The following is a 22,182-nucleotide window of genomic DNA, read 5'->3' as shown; positions in this document are numbered from 1 at the left end:
TTTACACTTCTCCATTTTCCTCTCAATATATCCCCCCTAATCAGGAACCATTGTAACCAGATCATCAGTGTTATTCACTTCCCCCGGCAGATGTATTACGTTCTGGCTGATCGGCGTAAGGTTTTCAGGATATACCCAATCGACTGCAATCCACATTGAAGGGTAACTAAACGTTCAACAAACTTCTGACATGTCGGACGTTTTGATTGCTGGGGGTCCGAACACTGAGACCCCCCCACCCATCACTAAAACGAGGCGGTAGAAGCGCGCGCGGGCGATCGCAGAGCCGCTTGCTTTCTGTTCGGGTTTTCTCGGAAAGCCGAGCTATTGGCGTACAGACTCAATAGAAAGTCTACGCGCGCGCACACCACTACATTGGCTTTCCGAGGAGAAACAAAGCGGTTTAGAGCCCACACGAGCACTTCTGCCGCTTTGTTTTAGCGATCGGTGGGGTCTCAATGCTCGGACCCCCCAGCGATCAGAAGATCTGACATGTCGAATGTTTAAGGTCTTGGCGTTAAGAACCCCGGAGAGGTTTTAGGTGCAGAAAGTCACAATCCGGCCACATTTAAGCTACGGTATTGCAGCTGCAACACCCCGGACCTCCCGCCGCTCAATTACAGATCCCTAAAAAGACTTCAGAGCTGCATCCACTCCCTGATATCAGACGAGTCAGCGCGAGGACGGGAGACGAAGGCTACCACACAAAGCTGGGAGGAAAGGTGAAGATCCAGCCCACACTTTCTTATAGGGATCGGACGTCCTCGTTTGTATTGATCTTGATCGATCTGCTGTTCCATCACGGACTACGCTCTAGTCACATACAAAGCTGCAGCCACATATCTACATTTGTATCTCATCTAGCAATCATATTACATACAACAAATCTAACCTAATGATGGAGAACATGGTAAGAATAACCCCGGTAATGGAGAATGAGACTTTCCACCCAATCACCCACCACTGGTCGTGGCCGGCGGACCACCCTAATGTGGGAACCACGGGCCCAGGATGACGACACTGCAGAGAGAAATCAACCAATCAGAAGCAAATGTAAAAATAAGAATATTTCATTGGAATTGTGAAGATTTTGTGGAGGCGGCAGAGTCCAAGACACGGGGGCGGGCGGGAGGGGAGGACGTGGGGGACGCACGATAAAAATCTCCTCTTTAGTTTTTCTTCTTCTTTTTCTTGTCGACCGCGGAGCGGACGTTCCAGTAGTAAAGCAACTGAGCAAAAATCAGTCCATTACATGTAGAAGACACAACGTACGTGAGGGACATGAGGGGGTCACCAGTCTCCTGCCAGGAGGAACAGAAAGAGGAGTCAGTGGCAGCACCATAAAATCTCCTCACAGCACGCCGACCCAAACAACTGACATTTATATACAAACTATATATATATATACACACACATACATACACACAGGAGTCAAAGGGCAGCAGGTCGTATGGCACCTGATAATAGAGAGCACAATACAGACTGCTGCAGCAGGACATCACCTCTTACCTGAACTGAAGTGAATATCCGGGCCAGAGACCCCAAGAATAATAGCGCAACTGTCACAGCCGATAGCTGCCCGGTGTGACCATTCCTATAGTTCGTTACTGCTTGAATAAGCTGCGGGAGGAAAAAGACAAACTATTATACGCAGCGGTAGTCTGAACAACCTACAGCAACATTCACAGAGCGATAAAAAATGTCCCACCCCCTGCAGGGTGTTACATACAAAAGAGAGCTATGATCCTGCCCCTCCTCCTGCAGGGTGTTACATACAAAAGAGAGCTATGATCCTGCCCCTCCTCCTGCAGGGTGTTACATACAAAAGAGAGCTATGATCCTGACCCTCCTCCTGCAGGGTGATATATACAGAATAGAGCTATGATCCTGCCCCTCCTCCTGCAGGGTGATATATATATAGAAGAGAGCTATGATCCTGCCCCTCCTCCTGCAGGGTGATATATACAGAAGAGAGCCATGATCCTGCCCCTCCTCCTGCAGGGTGATATATACAGAAGAGAGCTATGATCCTGCCCCTCCTCCTGCAGGGTGATATACAGAAGAGAGCTATGATCCTGCCCCTCCTCCTGCAGGGTGATATATACAGGAGAGCTATGATCCTGCCCCTCCTCCTGCAGGGTGATATATACAGAAGAGTTCTATGATCCTGCCCCTCCTCCTGCAGGGTGATATATATATAGAAGAGAGCTATGATCCTGCTCCTCCTCCTGCAGGGTGATATATATAGAAGAGCGCTATGATCCTGTCCCTCCTCCTGCAGGGTGATATATACAGAAGAGAGCTATGATCCTGCCCCTCCTCCTGCAGGGTGATATATACAGAAGAGAGCGATGATCCTGCCCCTCCTCCTGCAGGGTGATATATACAGAAGAGAGCTATGATCCTGCCCCTCCTCCTGCAGGGTGATATATACAGAAGAGAGCTATGATCCTGCCCCTCCTCCTGCAGGGTGATATATACAGAAGAGAGCTATGATCCTGCCCCTCCTCCTGCAGGGTGATATACAGAAGAGAGCTATGATCCTGCCCCTCCTCCTGCAGGGTGATATATACAGGAGAGCTATGATCCTGCCCCTCCTCCTGCAGGGTGTTACATACAAAAGAGAGCTATGATCCTGCCCCTCTTCCTGCAGGGTGATACATACAGAAGAGAGCTATGATCCTGCCCCTCCTCCTGCAGGGTGATATATATATAGAAGAGAGCTATGATCCTGCCCCTCCTCCTGCAGGGTGATATATACAGAAGAGAGCTATGATCCTGCCCCTCCTCCTGCAGGGTGATATATACAGAAGAGAGCTATGATCCTGCCCCTCCTCCTGCAGGGTGATATACAGAAGAGAGCTATGATCCTGCCCCTCCTCCTGCAGGGTGATATATACAGGAGAGCTATGATCCTGCCCCTCCTCCTGCAGGGTGATATATACAGAAGAGTTCTATGATCCTGCCCCTCCTCCTGCAGGGTGATATATATATAGAAGAGAGCTATGATCCTGCTCCTCCTCCTGCAGGGTGATATATATAGAAGAGCGCTATGATCCTGTCCCTCCTCCTGCAGGGTGATATATACAGAAGAGAGCTATGATCCTGCCCCTCCTCCTGCAGGGTGATATATACAGAAGAGAGCGATGATCCTGCCCCTCCTCCTGCAGGGTGATATATACAGAAGAGAGCTATGATCCTGCCCCTCCTCCTGCAGGGTGATATATACAGAAGAGAGCTATGATCCTGCCCCTCCTCCTGCAGGGTGATATATACAGAAGAGAGCTATGATCCTGCCCCTCCTCCTGCAGGGTGATATATACAGGAGAGCTATGATCCTGCCCCTCCTCCTGCAGGGTGTTACATACAAAAGAGAGCTATGATCCTGCCCCTCTTCCTGCAGGGTGATACATACAGAAGAGAGCTATGATCCTGCCCCTCCTCCTGCAGGGTGATATATATATAGAAGAGAGCTATGATCCTGCCCCTCCTCCTGCAGGGTGATATATACAGAAGAGAGCTATGATCCTGCCCCTCCTCCTGCAGGGTGATATATACAGAAGAGAGCTATGATCCTGCCCCTCCTCCTGCAGGGTGATATACAGAAGAGAGCTATGATCCTGCCCCTCCTCCTGCAGGGTGATATATACAGGAGAGCTATGATCCTGCCCCTCCTCCTGCAGGGTGATATATACAGAAGAGTTCTATGATCCTGCCCCTCCTCCTGCAGGGTGATATATATATAGAAGAGAGCTATGATCCTGCTCCTCCTCCTGCAGGGTGATATATATAGAAGAGCGCTATGATCCTGTCCCTCCTCCTGCAGGGTGATATATACAGAAGAGAGCTATGATCCTGCCCCTCCTCCTGCAGGGTGATATATACAGAAGAGAGCGATGATCCTGCCCCTCCTCCTGCAGGGTGATATATACAGAAGAGAGCTATGATCCTGCCCCTCCTCCTGCAGGGTGATATATACAGAAGAGAGCTATGATCCTGCCCCTCCTCCTGCAGGGTGATATATACAGAAGAGAGCTATGATCCTGCCCCTCCTCCTGCAGGGTGATATACAGAAGAGAGCTATGATCCTGCCCCTCCTCCTGCAGGGTGATATATACAGGAGAGCTATGATCCTGCCCCTCCTCCTGCAGGGTGTTACATACAAAAGAGAGCTATGATCCTGCCCCTCTTCCTGCAGGGTGATACATACAGAAGAGAGCTATGATCCTGCCCCTCCTCCTGCAGGGTGATATATACAGAAGAGAGCGATGATCCTGCCCCTCCTCCTGCGGGGTGATATATACAGAAGAGAGCGATGATCCTGCCCCTCCTCCTGCAGGGTGATATATATACAGAAGAGAGCTATGATCCTACCCCTCCTCCTGCGGGGTGATATATACAGAAGAGAGCGATGATCCTGCCCCTCCTCCTGCAGGGTGATATATATACAGAAGAGAGCTATGATCCTGCCCCTCCTCCTGCAGGGTGATATATACAGAAGAGAGCTATGATCCTGCCCCTCCTCCTGCAGGGTGATATATACAGAAGAGAGCTATGATCCTGCCCCTCCTCCTGCAGGGTGATATATACAGAAGAGAGCTATGATCCTGCCCCTCCTCCTGCAGGGTGATATATACAGAAGAGAGCTATGATCCTGCCCCTCCTCCTGCAGGGTGATACATACAGAAGAGAGCTATGATCCTGCCCCTCCTCCTGCAGGGCGATATATAGAGTAGAGAGCTATGATCCTGCCCCTCCTCCTGCAGGGTGATATATATAGAAGAGAGCTATGATCCTGCCCCTCCTCCTGCAGGGTGATATATATATAGAAGAGAGCTATGATCCTGCCCCTCCCCCTGCAGGGTGAGATATATATATATATACACACACACACACACACACACACACACACACACACATACAGAAGAGAGCTATGATCCTGCTCCTCCTCCTGCAGGGTGATATATATAGAAGAGAGCTATGATCCTGCCCCTCCTCCTGCAGGGTGATATATATATAGAAGAGAGCTATGATCCTGCCCCTCCTCCTGCAGGGTGATAGATATATAGAAGAGAGCTATGATACTGCCCCTCCCCCTGCAGGGTGATATATATAGAAGAGAGCTATGATACTGCCCCTCCCCCTGCAGGGTGGTATATACAGTATGGGGCTAGAGGTATAACACTCACTCTGCTGATGATGACCGCTGGCACGTTGGTTGCCTGTAGGACGGTGACAATGACCATGGGTATCACAGGAGACATGAGCACAGACACGAGCGCGAAGTACACACCGAGGAACATGACACCTAGAGGAACGGGCGAGAGACAGGCACAAAATAAAAGAGTGCAGGCACCGAGAGATCGCAAGATACACAGCAGCGAGGGAGGGGGCACCACCAGAGGGGTGAGATCACTCGTACCCAATGACGTCCGTCCTCCGAGATGCTGGATCAGGAATCCTATGATCAACGTCTGTACCATGAGGAAGAGAACTTCTCCCCAGGAGCTGCCGGAGACATAAAGAGAAGATAGACAATCACACAGATCACCTGTAAAGGATCTGCCAGACACAGCTTCTGTGTCGACGCCCGTGGTTAGTCAGTCTGCACCTGCTTAAAGAGGCTCTGTCACCAGATTGTGCAACCCCTATCTGCTATTGCAGCAGATAGGCGCTGCAATGTAGATTACAGTAACGTTTTTATTTTTAAAAAACGAGCATTTTTGGCCAAGTTATGACCATTTTCGTATTTATGCAAATGAGGCTTGCAAAAGTCCAACTGGGCGTGTTCAAAAGTAAAAGTACAACTGGGCGTGTATTATGTGTGTACATCGGGGCGTGTTTACTACTTTTACTAGCTGGGCGTTGTGTATAGAAGTATCATCCACTTCTCTTCACAACGCCCAGCTTCTGGCAGTGCAGATCTGTGACGTCACTCACAGGTCCTGCATCGTGTCGGCACCAGAGGCTACAGTTGATTCTGCAGCAGCATCAGCATTTGCAGGTAAGTAGCTACATCGACTTACCTGCAAACGCCGATGCTGCTGCAGAATCATCTGTAGCCTCTGGTGCCGACACGATGCAGGACCTGTGAGTGACGTCACAGATCTGCACTGCCAGAAGCTGGGCGTTGTGAAGAGAAGTGGATGATACTTCTCATCAGAGCGCCCAGCTAGTAAAAGTAGTAAACACGCCCCGATGTACGCACATAATACACGCCCAGTTGTACTTTTACTTTTCAACACGCCCAGTTGTACTTTTGCAAGCCTCATTTGCATAAATACGAAAATGGTCATAACTTGGCCAAAAATGCTCGTTTTTTAAAAATAAAAACGTTACTGTAATCTACATTGCAGCGCCGATCTGCTGCAATAGCAGATAGGGGTTGCACAATGTGGTGACAGAGCCTCTTTAAGTCTGATCGAGTGACCCCTCCTTCTACCAATCAGGCTGGGAGGCTGAGGAGTGGGAGAGCCTATCACAGCCTGGCCAGACGGAGCTAGCTCCGGCCCTCTGTCTATTTATACCTTCACTTCCTGCTCCTCCTTTGCCTGTGATTCTCCTGTTTCCTGGCTCTGCTGCTGCTGCTTGAACTATTTGTCCCTGCTTCATATTGACCCTGGCTTACTGTCTACTCTCCTGTTCTGCGTTTGGTACCTCGTACACTCCTGGTTTGACTCGGCTCGTTCACTACTCTTGTTCCTCATGGTGTTGCCGTGGGCAACTGCCCCATTTCCCTTAGCTTCTGTGTACCCTTGTCTGTTTGTCTGTCGTGCACTTATTGAGCGTAGGGACCGTCGCCCAGTTGTACGCCGTCGCCTAGGACGGGCCGTTGCAAGTAGGCAGGGACTGAGTGGCGGGTAGATTAGGGCTCACCTGTCTGTCTCCCTTCCCCGCCATTACATAATCACAGGCCCATATACCTTTTCTACCCTGGTCCCTGACACTACTATGGACCCCCTTGAGACCCTGGCTCAGCAAATGCAGGGCCTCTCCCTACAGGTCCAAGCCCTGGCTCAGAGGGGCAACCAGCATGATGCTACCCTGGCAGTGCCCCCCACCTCACCTCTTGAACCCCACCTCAAGTTGCCTGACCGGTTCTCAGGAGACCGGAAGACCTTTTTCCTCCTTTCGGGAGAGTTGTAGGCTCTATTTCCGTTTAAAGCCCCACTCCTCAGGTTCTGAGAGCCAGCGAGTGGGTATAATTATGTCCCGGCTCCAGGACGGGCCCCAAGAATGGGCCTTCTCCTTGGCTCCTGACGCCCCTGAACTTTCCTCTGTTGATCTTTTTTTTTCCGCTCTCGGGCTCATAGATGACGAGACTGACAAGACTGCCTTTGCAGAGTCAGCTGGTGACCTTACGTCAGGGTAAGAGACCCGTTGAGGAGTATTGCTCTGACTTTAGGAAGTGGTGCGTAGCTTCTCGGTGGAATGACCCTGCCTTGAGGTGCCAGTTTAGATTGGGTCTGTCGAACGCCCTGAGAGACCTGCTAGTTAGGTATCCCTCTTCTGACTCTCTAGACCAGGTTATGGCTTTAGCGGTACGTCTTGACCGACGTCTCAGGGGAACGACGACTGGAAGGTTTTGGTGCCTTCTCCTCTGACCCCCGCACGATGCCTCCCGAGGTTCCGTTGCTTCGTTGTTCCACGGAAAACTCGGATGAACCAATGCAACTCGGGGCCTCCGTGTCCCCCCAACAACGTAGAGAGCTCCGCAGTAAGAATGGTCTCTGCTTCTATTGTGGGGATGACAAGCATCAAGTGAACACCTGTCCTAGGCGTAAGAATGCAGCCGGAGAACTTCCGCGCCTAAGTGATCATCGGGGAGGTCACTTGGGCGCACAGGTATTTCCCGTAAATATGAAACGTAATAAAATCTTACTTCCCTTTCAGGTCTCTTTTGGTGGTAGGTCTGCTACCGGCAGTGCCTTCGTGGATTCAGGGTCCTCTACTAATATCATGTCTGTGGAATTTGCTATGCCTTTGATTGATTTGCCTAAACCTGTCCCGGTAGTGGGTATCGACTCCACTCCTCTTGCTAATGGTTATTTTACGCAGCATACCCCTGTTTTTGAACTCCTTGTTGGCTCCATGCATTTGGAGCAGTGCTCTGTACTGGTGATGCAGGGATTAACGTCCGATTTGGTTTTAGGCCTTCCCTGGTTGCAGTTGCATAATCCCACGTTTGACTGGAATACTGGGGATCTTACCAAATGGGGTAATGAATGCATGATGTCATGTTTTTCTGTTAATTCTATTTCTCCCCCTAAGGAGGTGAACATTCTACCTGAGTTTGTTCAGGACTTTGCTGATGTTTTCTCTAAAGAGGCCTCCGAAGTGTTACCTCCTCATAGAGAATACGATTGCGCAATCGATTTGGTACCAGGAGCTAAGCTCCCTAAGGGTAGGATATTCAATCTCTCTTGTCCCGAACGTGAAGCCATGAGAGAGTATATCCAGGAATGCCTGGCCAAGGGTTACATTCACCCCTCTACTTCTCCGGTAGGTGCTGGCTTCTTCTTCGTAGGGAAGGATGGTGGTCTTAGGCCGTGCATTGACTACCGAAACATGAATAAGGTCACTGTAAGGAACCAGTATCCCCTTCCTTTGATTCCTGATCTCTTCAATCAGTTTCAGGGGGCCCAATGGTTCTCTAAGTTTGATTTACGGGGGGCTTACAACCTTATCCGCATCAAAGAGGGGGATGAGTGGAAGACTGCGTTTAACACGCCCGAAGGTCATTTTGAATACCTCGTCATGCCCTTTGGGTTGTGTAATGCTCCCGCGGTCTTCCAGAATTTTATAAATGAGATTTTAAGAGACTACCTGGGGGTATTTCTTGTAGTGTACCTTGATGATATACTTGTGTTTTCCAAGGACTGGTCCTCCCACATTGAGCATGTCAGGAAGGTGCTCCAGGTACTTCGGGAAAACAAACTGTTTGCTAAAAGCGAAAAATGTGTGTTTGGGGTGCAGGAGATACCAATTTTGGATCAAATCCTCACTCCTCATGAATTACGCATGGACCCTGCCAAGGTCCAGGCTGTGGCGGAATGGGTCCAACCTGCCTCCCTGAAGGCGTTACAGTGCTTCCTGGGGTTTGCTAATTATTACAGGAGATTTATTGCTAACTTCTCGGTCATCGCTAAGCCTCTTAAGGATCTCACTCGCAAAGGTGCTGATCTCCTCCACTGGCCTCCTGAGGCTGTCCAGGCTTTTGAGGTCCTTAAGAAGTGCTTTATCTCGGCCCCGGTGCTGGTTCAGCCCAACCAAATGGAGCCATTCATCGTGGAGGTTGACGCCTCCGAGGTGGGAGTGGGGGCTATCTTGTCCCAGGGTACCAGGTCCCTCACCCATCTCCGTCCCTGTGCCTACTTCTCCAGGAAGTTCTCGCCCACTGAGATTAACTATGACATTGGCAACCGCGAACTCCATTAAATGTGCATTTGAAGAGTGGCGCCACTTCCTAGAGGGGGCTAGGCACCAGGTAACGGTCCTTACTGACCACAAGAATCTGGTTTTTCTTAGAATCTGCCCGGAGGCTTAACCGGAGACAAGCTCGATGGGCATTATTTTTTACTAGATTCAACTTTGTGGTCACCTATAGGGCTGGGTTTAAAAATATTAAAGCTGATGCACTGTCGCGTAGCTTCATGGCCAGTCCTTCGGAGGAAGATCCTGCTTGTGTTTTGCCCCCAGGTATAATAATGTCCTGGAGTTGGAAAAAATTCAAAGAAGAGCAACGAAGCTAATTAGGGGGATGGAGAATTTAAGTTATGAGGAAAGATTGAAAGAATTAAACCTATTTAGCCTTGAAAAAAGACGACTAAGGGGGGACATGATTAACTTATATAAATATATTAATGGCGCATACAAAAAATATGGTGAAATCCTGTTCCTTGTAAAACCCCCTCAAAAAACAAGGGGGCGCTCCGTCCGTCTGGAGAAAAAAATGTTCAAGCTGCAGAGGCGACAAGGCTTCTTTACCGTGAGAACTGTGAATCTATGGAATAGCCTACCGCAGGAGCAGTCACAGCAGGGACAGAAGACACTGCAGGAGCCGTCACAGCAGGGACAGTAGACACCGCAGGAGCCGTCACAGCAGGGACAGTAGACACCGCAGGAGCCGTCACAGCAGGGACAGGAGATGGCTTTAAAAAAGGGTTAGATAATTTCCTAGAACAAAAAAATATTAGCTCCTATGTGTAGAAATGTTTCCTTCCCTTTTCCCGTCCCTTGGTTGAACTTGATGGACATGTGTCTTTTTTCAGCCGTACTAACTATGTAACTATGATTCTGACTTAATCTCCGAAATTGCGGCTGATCAAGGTTCAGCTCCCGGGAACCTTCCTGAGAACAAGCTGTTTGTTCCCCTGCAATTCCGGTTAAGGGTACTTAGGGAAAATCATGACTCCGCACTATCTGGTCATCCAGGCATCCTGGGTACCAAGCACCTCATTGCCAGAAACTATTGGTGGCCTGGGTTGCTTAGAGACGTTAAGGCCTACGTCGCCGCTTGTGAAATTTGTGATAGGTCCAAGACTCCCAGGTCCCGACGGGCTAACTACGTTCTTTGCCCATTCCCCAGAGACCTTGGACCCATATCTCCATGGATTTTATCACCGATTTGCCTCCATCTCAAGGCAAGTCGGTGGTGTGGGTTGTAGTAGACCGCTTCAGTAAGATGTGCCACTTTGTGCCCCTCAAGAAACTACCCAATGCTAAGACGTTAGCTACCTTGTTTGTCAAACACATCCTGCGTCTCCATGGGGTCCCTGTCAATATTGTTTCTGACAGAGGGGTACAATTGGTTTCATTGTTTTGGAGAGCCTTCTGTAAGAAGTTGGAGATTGATCTGTCCTTCTCCTCTGCATTCCATCCTGAAACTAATGGCCAAACCGAGAGGACAAATCAGTCTCTAGAAATATATTTAAGGTGTTTTATCTCTGACTGTCAATATGATTGGGTCTCCTTCATTTCCCTCGCCAAATTTTCCCTTAATAACCGGGTCAGTAACTCGTCATGGGTTCCCCCTTTTTCTGTAATTTTGGGTTTAATCCATGGTTCTCCTCCGTCTCACCTGGTGGTTCCAACAATCCCGAGGTAGATGTCGTTCATCGGGAACTGTGCACAGTCTGGGCCCAGGTTCAGAAGAACCTAGAGGCGTCCCAGAGCGTACAAAAAACTCAGGCAGATAGAAGACGTTCTGCTAACCCCTTGTTTGTGGTCGGAGATCTGGTGTTGCGGTCTTCAAAAAATTTGAACCCTTAAAGTCCCGTCCAAAAAGTTTGCTCCCAGGAATATAGGGCCGTACAAGATCATTGAAGTCCTTAACGCTGTCTCCTTCCGACTGGAGTTGCCCCCATCTTTTCGAGTACACGACGTGTTTCATGCCTCCCTCCTGAAACGCTGCTCCCCGTCCTTGGCTCCCTCGAGGAAACCTCCGGTCCCTGTTCTCACCCCTGAAGGGGTAGAATTCGAGGTGGCCAAGATTGTGGACAGCAGGATGGTCCAAGGCTCCCTCCAGTACCTGGTCCATTGGAGAGGATACGGGCCTGAGGAGAGGACTTGGGTACCCGCCCGGGATGTTCACGCTGCAGTATTGCTCAGGAGGTTCCATCTTCGGTTCCCCAATAAGCCAGGTCCACCTAGAAAGGGTCCAGTGGCCCCTCATAAAAGGGGGGGTACTGTAAAGGATCTGCCAGACACAGCTTGTGTGTCGACGCCCGTGGTTAGTCAGTCTGCACCTGCTTAAGTCTGATCGAGTGACCCCTCCTTCTACCAATCAGGCTGGGAGGCTGAGGAGTGGGAGAGCCTATCACAGCCTGGCCAGACGGAGCTAGCTCCGGCCCTCTGTCTATTTATACCTTCACTTCCTGTTCCTCCTTTGCCTGTGATTCTCCCGTTTCCTGGCTCTGCTGCTTGAACTATTTGTCCTCTGCTTCATACTGACCACTCTCCTGCTCTGCGTTTGGTACCTCGTACACTCCTGGTTTGACTCGGCTCGTTCACTACTCTTGTTGCTCACTGTGTTGCCGTGGGCAACTGCCCCATTTCCCTAGCTTCTGTGTACCCTTGTCTGTCGTGCACTTATTGAGCGTAGGGACCGTCGCCCAGTTGTACGCCGTCGCCTAGGACGGGCCGTTGCAAGTATGCAGGGACTGAGTGGCGGGTAGATTAGGGCTCACCTGTGTCTCCCTTCCCCGCCATTACATCACCAACTTATTCTCCCCGATTCCACCATCATTAAAAAAAAGTGCCCCCTTACCCAAAAGATGTTAACCCCCTATATAAACCAACCCAAGATAGCGGAGGTAGTGCCGGGCAGCATGAAGGCAGACAAGGAGCGGGGTCTGTGCTCCGCCAATTATTCCAGGCTTCCCCTATCATGATCAGAGGCTTGGAGACTCTCTGTCGCCACCTTGTGTCCGCGCCTCATCCTGGCAGCACTGAGGAGACCTTAGGGCAGCATGTGAGATCGGGCTGCAGGAAGGAGGCGTGATCCCTATAAACGAGCGCGTGATCCGTATCTGCAGACAGACCCCCCCCCCGTCATTTATAATATTGGGGTGTTGAGTTCACACGCAGTCTTCATAGCGGCCGGCATGGAGGTGACGCTGCAGACAGACCTTCACCCGCCAATGCCCTGTGTGTTCGGCGGACGCATCTCACCTGAAGGGGAACCCGTGGGTTATGCTGTACACCATGGTGCCCGACAACGCCAGCAACTCCAGGAGAACAGACTGGAAGCTGAGCCCCTCCGCCGTGCCGGAGCGCACAATCTTTATTATCTGCGGCACTTTCACTGTGTGAAGAGAAAAGGAATGAGTGCGGAGCAGACCCCCCGCAGGAGCAGCCGAGCAGAACCCCGCGGAGAAGCCTAGCAGACGCCCCCGCGGAGCAGCCTAGCAGACGCCCCCGCGGAGCAGCCTAGCAGACGCCCCCGCGGAGCAGCCTAGCAGACGCCCCCGCGGAGCAGCCTAGCAGACGCCCCCGCAGTAGCAGCCGCCCCCGCAGAAGCAGCCGCCCCCGCAGAAGCAGCCGCCCCCGCAGAAGCAGCCGCCCCCGCAGAAGCAGCCGCCCCCGCAGAAGCAGCCGCCCTCGCAGAAGCAGCCGCCCCCGCAGGAGCAGCCTCGCAGACGCCCCGCAGGAGCAGCCTCGCAGACGCCCCGCAGGAGCAGCCTCGCAGACGCCCCGCAGGAGCAGCCTCGCAGACGCCCCGCAGGAGCAGCCTCGCAGACCCCCACCCTGATCTAGTCTTGATCTCACAGCTGAGAGTTTGCTACAGTTGTATCCAGTCTAGACAATCCTTTGTGAGTTAGAGTGGTGAAATACGCTTTACCTGCACTGATACATTGTAACAAACCCTCAGGACAGGTGGTACATCAGTGGTTGTTGTCCTGGCCTTACAGGGGTTTTTTAGTCTGTTCTTATGGCACAAAGTAACAAATATCCCAATATCTACCTTATAAGACCCCCTCCGCGCCGGTGAAGTGGACCCCCGCCAGTCACTACAGCGACGCTCGGCCGCGGGACAACTTACAGAACAGAGGCCCCATGAGGTTGGAGGTAACGAGGCGCCTCCTCTGTACAGAGCTCATCTATGGTGAGCTGCGGCACACTCAACATAAAACACGAGGACTCACCCATTACAGAGCCGACAATGATCCCGATGCCCAGCATCTTACTGATGAGAACCTTCAGACATTCAACTGCAAGAAAGAAAGAAGACGCTCAGGAAAACGTCTCCAGTACACACAGCGGGGGTAGTACTAGTATCTGGGGATCAGGGTTATACCATACAGTGGGGGTAGTACTAGTGACTGGGGATCAGGGTTATACCATACAGCGGGGGTAGTACTAGTGACTGGGGATCAGGGTTATACCATACAGCGGGGGTAGTACTAGTGACTGGGGATCAGGGTTATACCATACAGCGGGGGTAGTACTAGTGACTGGGGATCAGGGTTATACCATACAGCGGGGGTAGTACTAGTGACTGGGGATCAGGGTTATACCATACAGCGGGGGTAGTACTAGTGACTGGGGATCAGGGTTATACCATACAGCGGGGGTAGTACTAGTGACTGGGGATCAGGGTTATAACATACAGCTGGGGTAGTACTAGTGACTGGGGGCAGGGTTATACCATACAGCGGGGGTAGTACTAGTGACTGGGGATCAGGGTTATACCATACAGCGGGGGTAGTACTAGTGACTGGGGATCAGGGTTATAACATACAGCTGGGGTAGTACTAGTGACTGGGGGCAGGGTTATACCATACAGCGGGGGTAGTACTAGTGACTGGGGATCAGGGTTATACCATACAGCGGGGGTAGTACTAGTGACTGGGGATCAGGGTTATAACATACAGCTGGGGTAGTACTAGTGACTGGGGGCAGGGTTATACCATACAGCGGGGGTAGTACTAGTGACTGGGGGGCCGGGTTATACCATACAGTGGGGGTAATACTAGTGACTGGGGATCAGGGTTATACCATACAGCAAGGGTAGTACTAGTGTCTGGGGATCAGGGTTATACCATACAGTGGGGGTAGTACTAGTGTCTGGGGATCAGGGTTATACCATACAGTGGGGGTAGTACTAGTGACTGGGGATCAGGTTTATACCACACAGCGAGGGTAGTACTAGTGTCTGGGGGCAGGGTTATACCATACTGCGGGGGTAGCACTAGTGACTGGGGGCAGGGTTATACCATACAGCGGGGGTAGTACTAGTGACTGGGGATCAGGGTTATACCATACTGCGGGGGTAGCACTAGTGACTGGGGGCAGGGTTATACCATACTGCGGGGGTAGTACTAGTGACTGGGGATCAGGGTTATACCATACTGCGGGGGTAGTACTAGTGACTGGGGATCAGAGTTATACCATACTGCGGGGGTAGTACTAGTGACTGGGGATCAGGGTTATACCATACAGTGGGGGTAGTACTAGTGTCTGGGGGCAGGGTTATACCATACAGTGGGGGTAGTACTAGTGTCTGGGGGCAGGGTTATACCATACAGCGGGGGTAGTACTAGTGACTGGGGATCAGAGTTATACCATACTGCGGGGGTAGTACTAGTGACTGGGGATCAGGGTTATACCATACAGTGGGGGTAGTACTAGTGACTGGGGATCAGGGTTATACCATACAGTGGGGGTAGTACTAGTGTCTGGGGGCAGGGTTATACCATACAGTGGGGGTAGTACTAGTGTCTGGGGGCAGGGTTATACCATACTGCGGGGGTAGTACTAGTGTCTGGGGGCAGGGTTATACCATACAGCGGGGGTAGTACTAGTGTCTGGGGGCAGGGTTATACCATACTGCGGGGGTAGTACTAATAACTGGGGGATCAGGATTCGGTTTATACCATACTGCGGGGGTAGTACTAGTGTCTGGGGGCAGGGTTATACCATACAGCGGGGGTAGTACTAGTGTCTGGGGGCAGGGTTATACCATACAGTGGGGGTAGTACTAGTGTCTGGGGGCAGGGTTATACCATACTGCGGGGGTAGTACTAGTGTCTGGGGGCAGGGTTATACCATACAGCGGGGGTAGTACTAGTGTCTGGGGGCAGGGTTATACCATACTGCGGGGGTAGTACTAATAACTGGGGGATCAGGATTCGGTTTATACCATACTGCGGGGGTAGTACTAGTGTCTGGGGGCAGGGTTATACCATACAGCAGGGGTAGTACTAGTGTCTGGGGGCAGGGTTATACCATACTGCGGGGGTAGTACTAGTGACTGGGGATCAGGACTATACCATACAGCGGGGGTAGTACTAGTGTCTGGGGGCAGGGTTATACCATACTGCGGGGGTAGTACTAGTGACTGGGGATCAGGACTATACCATACAGCGGGGGTAGTACTAGTGTCTGGGGGCAGGGTTATACCATACTGCGGGGGTAGTACTAGTGACTGGGGGCAGGGTTATACCATACAGCGGGGGTAGTACTAGTGTCTGGGGGCAGGGTTATACCATACTGCGGGGGTAGTACTAATAACTGGGGGATCAGGATTCGGTTTATACCATACTGCGGGGGTAGTACTAGTGACTGGGGATCAGAGTTATACCATACTGCGGGGGTAGTACTAGTGTCTGGGGATCAGGGTTATACCATACAGTGGGGGTAGTACTAGTGACTGGGGATCAGGGTTATACCATACAGTGGGGGTAGTACTAGTGTCTGGGGGCAGGGTTATACCATACAGTGGGGGTAGTACTAGTGTCTGGGGGCAGTACTAGTGTCTGGGGGCAGGGTTATACCATACTGCGGGGGTAGTACTAGTGTCTGGGGGCAGGGTTATACCATACTGCGGGGGTAGTACTAGTGTCTGGGGGCAGGGTTATACCATACAGCGGGGGTAGTACTAGTGTCTGGGGGCAGGGTTATACCACACTGCGGGGGTAGTACTAATAACTGGGGGATCAGGATTCGGTTTATACCGTGCAGCAGGTTGTAATTGAGGAAGAACTCATCATAGCAGCGCTCAGGGAGGATCCCCGGGACCAGCAGCGTCCGTGTCGCCTCCATCCTGTCCCTGTCACCGAAAGCTGAGCCGGTGACCTCCTCACTTCCTGGTTCCTTCTACCATCCGCGCACAGCTGACGTCACACCCGGCCCGCCATATTAGGTGAGGCAGCGGAAGTTCCGACAACACGAGTTGGTCAAACCACAAACTAAAGAACCGCGGAGATAGCGGGATAAGAAGGATGGAAATAGGGTATAATGGCGGCTCAGCTGTGACACACGTCACCCCATGAAAAAAAAGCGGGAAAGTGCTGCGGCGCGAGGGCCCCGCCCCCTACAACCAGAGCTGAGAGGCGTGAGCGGGAAAACTGACAGGAAAAGTGTGAGGGCCTGAGGCGGCCGCCATTACACAGAGACATAGAAGCATTGTGACTGGAAATGTGAAGCAAACTTTGTGGTTATTATGTAAATCCATCAGAGGATCCTTATAGCAGGTTGTTGTGCTGAGGACGGGCTGCAGGCATCTAGTTCTTGTGGCCAGGACCGCCACTGATACCACTGGGTATTCTGCTGACAAGATTACAAACAACATGGATGCTCTAGACTTTCAGAATTACGTACTTGATGAAAACCAACCACCAATTGATGAGGCGATGCATGGGGTGCAGGGTCCCCCGGAGCTGTGTGCCGGAACGGTTGCCCTTTGTTCTTTGTATTACGTCCACCTGATGAAGGAAAGAAGGAGACGGGAGTTTGAGCGGCGAAGAAGAATTTTACGTTTTCGCCGTGTAAAGGCCAGAGAGCGTCTGCGCTTCGCTGTTTTGTGGGCCTCTCGACTTCTGAGCAGCAGGGAAATGTCTGCGCCAAATAAAGAGCGTCGGATCTGGAGCGAAATGCGCTCCTCGTCACGCTGGAACGCTGTGACGGAGAAAGCCTTTACGAACTTTGACTGGATTGAGAGTTTTCGCATGAGAAAGTCCACTTTTGATTACGTGTGTGAGCAGCTACGGCCCGTCGTTCAGAGAACGGACGCCGACGTGCGTAGGGCCATCCCGACCGAGGTGCGGCTGGCTATGACGTTATGGTGTCTTGGCTCCTCGTGTGAATACCGTACTATCGAGAACGTTTTTGGCGTCTCGCGTTCCACCATTTGTAAGGTTGTTCGGGACGTTTGCGAGGCGGTGGTCTCCATTCTTACCCCCAAGTTCGTTTTCACTCCTAAAGGAGACATTCTCCACAATACGATGAAGGGTTTCGAACAGCGTTACGGTCTACCACAGGTGGCCGGCGTAATAGGCACTTTCCATGTCGCTATACGTCCCCCTAATGAATGTGCCGGGCAGTATTTCAATACCAAAGGTTGGCATTCGGTGGTTCTTCAGGCCGTGGTCGACTCCGACCATCGCTTCTGGGACCTAAATATTAGCAGTCCCGGAAATTCGTCTAACGCCCGGGTTTTTTTGGATTCAGAACTTTATGAGTGGGGTACCGAAGGAACTCTGTTCCCCAACATAACTTACTATGTGGATGGAAGGGAAATACCCATCCGCTTATTAGGGTCCCGTTCATATCCCCGACTCACCTGGCTGGTGACGCCTTTTCCCGACGAGTCGCAACCGGAGTGTACGGAGCTTAATCGTCCGTTTTCTTCTGCCCTGAGTTTGGCACGAGTCGCTTTTGGACGTCTCAAGGGTCGTTGGCGTTGTCTTTTGAAACGCAATGACCCTGATCTCTCGTTCTTACCGACTTTGATCGCCGCTTGCTGCACGCTCCATAATATTTGCGAGTCCCGCGGAGATCCGTTCGAAGAGCATTGGTTAGAAGAAGCCGCCGAAGAAGAGTTGGAACAGCCAAGTGAGTGTGAGGAGTTGGGGCCAGAACGGATGTCGGAGGAGATTCGAGACGCTCTTGCTAATGCTGTTTGGGCACGAAATGGTGGGCCGTAGAAAAAGTTCGCCATCGGTAATAATAACACGTCGTAGCGGTATGTTCAGTGGTGATGAATATAATCATCTTCATAACACCAAAGTAGATGTTTTTTTTTATTCATCGAGCTTCGTGTAATCCGCATTCACGGGAAGGCCATCAATTTTTATACGCCAGGCGCCGTCACGCAATTCTGTGTCAAATAGTCATTTAAAAAAACAAAAATAAGCGTAACGATTGATATTTGTGGCTAAAAATGTGACCCATGCAGAAAATTAGATGCGCCACGCATCCTAAAAATACACGTTGAGTATGTGCAGCGTTCATACAAAGCATTTCTGCCGACGTCTACACGCGCAAATCTTTATAAAATCACCGGAATGGAAGAAACCAAAAATCCTTTTTTCAAACCTATAAAATACAGGGATTATACACCTTGAAAAGTGAGTGCGCTCCCAAACCTTAACTACCGTATCTTTCGGACTATTAGGCCTCATGCACACGGGCCGTTGAAAAATATAGAACATGTCCTATTTCAGGCCGTAATAACGGCACGGGCAGCCCATAGAAGTCTATGGGGCTCCCGTAATTACAGGTGGCTACGTGTGTGCACCCGTAATTACGGGAGCGTTGCTAGGCGACGTCAGGGGATAGTCACTGTCCAGGGTGCTGAAAGATCGGCAGTAACTGTTTCAGCACCCTGGACAGTGACTGCCGATCACAATATACATCAACCTGTTAAAAAAATAGAAGTTCATACTTGCCCAGAACTCCCTGCTTCTTCCTCCAGTCCGGCCTCCCGGGATGACGTTTCAGCCCATGTGACCGCTGCAGCCAATCACAGGCCAATCACTGGCTGCAGCGGTCACATGGAATTTCTGTTACTTTTACCTCGGAAAGGGCTGCCCCTTCTCTTTATCCAGCACTGATAGAGGGAAGGGGCTGGCCAATTTTGCAGTGAAAATGTGCCGGTAAATACGGGTGGAATAGTGGTGACACCGGACCTGTATTTACCGGCAGGGGTCCGTAAATACTGGTGCAATACGGGTCGTATACGTGTGACCAAGGACCCGTATTTACGGGAGGACAAAAATACGTTCGTGTGCATGAGGCCTAAATCTTGCTAAACCGTCCCTGCGTTTTATAGTCGGCAGTCAAGGGACCCGGCATCGCTGGACCCCCTGACCGCTCCTTACTTACCCTTTCCCGTGATGTTCCGGCACATCATGGGGAGGGAATGATGTATGGAGCGGGCTCACGCGCTGTGCCCGCTCCATACACTGCAGGTGTCAGCTTTTGACACGCTGCTCTCACGGCCAGGAACAGCGATGGCGCTATTCCTGGCCGATTAATTAGATAAATGCCGTGGTCAATAGCGACTGCGGTATTTGTAGTGGTTTTCCCATGAAGGACATTTATGACATATCCATCGGATATGTCAAAAATGTCAGATAGATGCGGGTCCCACCTCTGGGACCCGCACCTATCCCTAGAACGGGGCCCCCTAAACCTCGTTCTATCTTACCCGGCTCCGCTGTCTTCCGGCCACTTCCTGGTTACATGGTCGAGTTACGGAAACAGCGTAGCTCAGCGAGGTCCGCTGTTTCCGTAACTCATCCATGTATTGTAGGGGGAACTAATAAAATCTGTAAAAAAAATACATTTTCAGTAGTGTAAATTGTTTTTTAAAAGTTAAAAAAAACAAAACCATTTCTCCCCAAGCGCAATGTAAAAATAAAAAAACTGGTATCGCTGCGTCCGTAAAAGTCTGAAACTATTACAATGTAGCGTTATTTGAATCACACAGCGAACGGCGTAAAAAAAATAAATTTAAAACCCAGAATCGTTGTCTTTTGGTCACATTAGCGCTAAAAAGAATGAAATAAAAAGTGATAAAAAAATCGTATGTACCAAAAAAATGGTGCTAATAAAAACTACAGCTCGTCCCGCAAAAAATAAGCTCTCTCGCCGCTCAAACTATGGAAAAATATAAGTTATGGCGCTCAGAATGTGGTAAAACTGAACACATTTTTTTTAACCAATAGTTTTGTCTTTGTAAAATATGTTTGTTTTTTTTCCTATTTTCTATTGTCTAAAACCTGGGAGCGTCTTAGGGTGAGTTCACACAGAGTTTTTTTACGTGGAAACCGCGCCGCAAAACGTGCCAAAAAACGTCCGGATATGCCTCCCATTGATTTCAATGGGAGGCAGAGGTGTTTTTCGACCCGCGAGTGGAAAAACTGGTTCGCAGGAAAAAGAAGGGACATGCCCTATCTTCGGGCGTTTACGCCTCTGACATCCCATTGACATCAATGGGCGTTTTATGCCCATGGCGCTCAATGGCGTGCAGGCAGAGGAAAATCTGCCTCAAAATTCCAACGGAATTTTGAGGCAGATTTTCCGCCTGCAAAAACTCTGTGTGAACACAGCCTTATGGTCTGAAAAATACGGTATATTCTGAAGGCAGATAACCTGACGATCGCAGTTGTCTTGACGTTCTGTTGGCAGACATGTCCATTTTCTCGAAACCTTGTGACAAACAGGAAGACGTTTAAAAAATAAAAAAGTCCTTTAAAACATACATTTGTTCTTAAAACTCACATAGTAGCAAAGGTTTACGCACAAATGCAATGTAAAAATAGCAAAAGGTCTGCCGAGGTTATGTATACCACCTAAGATCTGCCGAGGTTATGTATACCACCTAACATCTGCCGAGGTTATGTATACCACCTAAGATCTGCCGAGGTTATGTGTACCACCTAAGGTCTGCCGAGGTTATGTGTACCACCTAAGGTCTGCCGAGGTTATGTGTACCACCTAAGATCTGCCGAGGTTATGTATACCACCTAAGATCTGCCGAGGTTATGTATACCACCTAAGGTCTGCCGAGGTTATGTATACCACCTAAGATCTGCCGAGGTTATGTATACCACCTAAGGTCTGCCGAGGTCATTTATACCACTAAGGTCTGCCGAGGTCATGTGTACCACCTAATGTCTGCCGAGGTCATGTGTACCACCTAATGTCTGCCGAGGTTATGTATACCACCTAAGGTCTGCCGAGGTCATTTATACCACTAAGGTCTGCCGAGGTTATGTGTACCACCTAATGTCTGCCGAGGTCATGTGTACCACCTAATGTCTGCCGAGGTTATGTATACCACCTAAGATCTGCCGAGGTTATGTATACCACCTAAGGTCTGCCGAGGTTATGTATACCACCTAAGGTCTGCCGAGGTCATGTATACCACCTAAGGTCTGCCGAGGTCATTTATATCACCTATGTATACATAAATAGGAACTTGTGCTCTGAAGAGCCAGAGACACCAACAAAATTTTGACTGCAAATTGAATTAGGGATTATATAGGTTTATAATTCCCCCTATACAAACGAATGCCTCATGCACATGATAGTATGCGCGGACCGGGTCCCATCATTGATCCGTGGAGAAACCTAGTACATTCCCTATCTCTCGATTCACCCGCTAAAGTGAATGAGTCCGTGAAAACTATCGGGTGCTACTCGGATGCCGTTAAAAACAGCCCGAGTGGCACATCGGTCGTGTACAATTGGCATAAGGCTGCATTCACACATCTTTGTGATTTAACCCCTTTGCGCACCCGTAAAAAAGAAGCCCTCAATCGGTGAAAAAATAAAGTTCCCGCTCTCAGAATGCGGCGACACACAACTTTTTTTTTTTTTAACAAAAAGTTTATCATCAATAAAAGTAAAATTAAAAAAACCTATATAAATTTGGTATCACCGTAATCGTAT

General features: G+C 50.2%; 2 protein-coding genes across 2 annotated transcripts; one reads left to right on the top strand and one right to left on the bottom strand.

Annotated features, from left to right (window-relative positions):
- Positions 1-1,054: 1,054 nt before the first annotated feature.
- Positions 1,055-16,780, bottom strand: MPDU1 (mannose-P-dolichol utilization defect 1). Its single transcript, XM_075847404.1, has 7 exons — positions 16,458-16,780; positions 13,647-13,712; positions 12,673-12,805; positions 5,423-5,508; positions 5,190-5,308; positions 1,510-1,620; positions 1,055-1,301 (listed from the first exon to the last, which is right to left on the bottom strand). Exons 1-7 carry the CDS (start codon positions 16,543-16,545, stop codon positions 1,170-1,172), a joined length of 735 nt encoding a protein of 244 aa, XP_075703519.1. The 5' UTR covers positions 16,546-16,780; the 3' UTR covers positions 1,055-1,169.
- LOC142683551 (uncharacterized) lies at positions 16,470-20,987 on the top strand. Its single transcript, XM_075847403.1, has 2 exons — positions 16,470-20,758; positions 20,800-20,987. Exon 1 carries the CDS (start codon positions 17,073-17,075, stop codon positions 18,426-18,428), a length of 1,356 nt encoding a protein of 451 aa, XP_075703518.1. The 5' UTR covers positions 16,470-17,072; the 3' UTR covers positions 18,429-20,758; positions 20,800-20,987.
- Positions 20,988-22,182: the final 1,195 nt, after the last annotated feature.

The sequence above is a fragment of the Rhinoderma darwinii genome (genome assembly GCF_050947455.1).
Source record: "Rhinoderma darwinii isolate aRhiDar2 chromosome 3 unlocalized genomic scaffold, aRhiDar2.hap1 SUPER_3_unloc_6, whole genome shotgun sequence".
Taxonomy (NCBI): Eukaryota; Metazoa; Chordata; class Amphibia; order Anura; family Rhinodermatidae; genus Rhinoderma; species Rhinoderma darwinii.
Note: the sequence above shows the minus strand (reverse complement) of the source record. Positions and strands in the feature narration are given on the sequence as shown.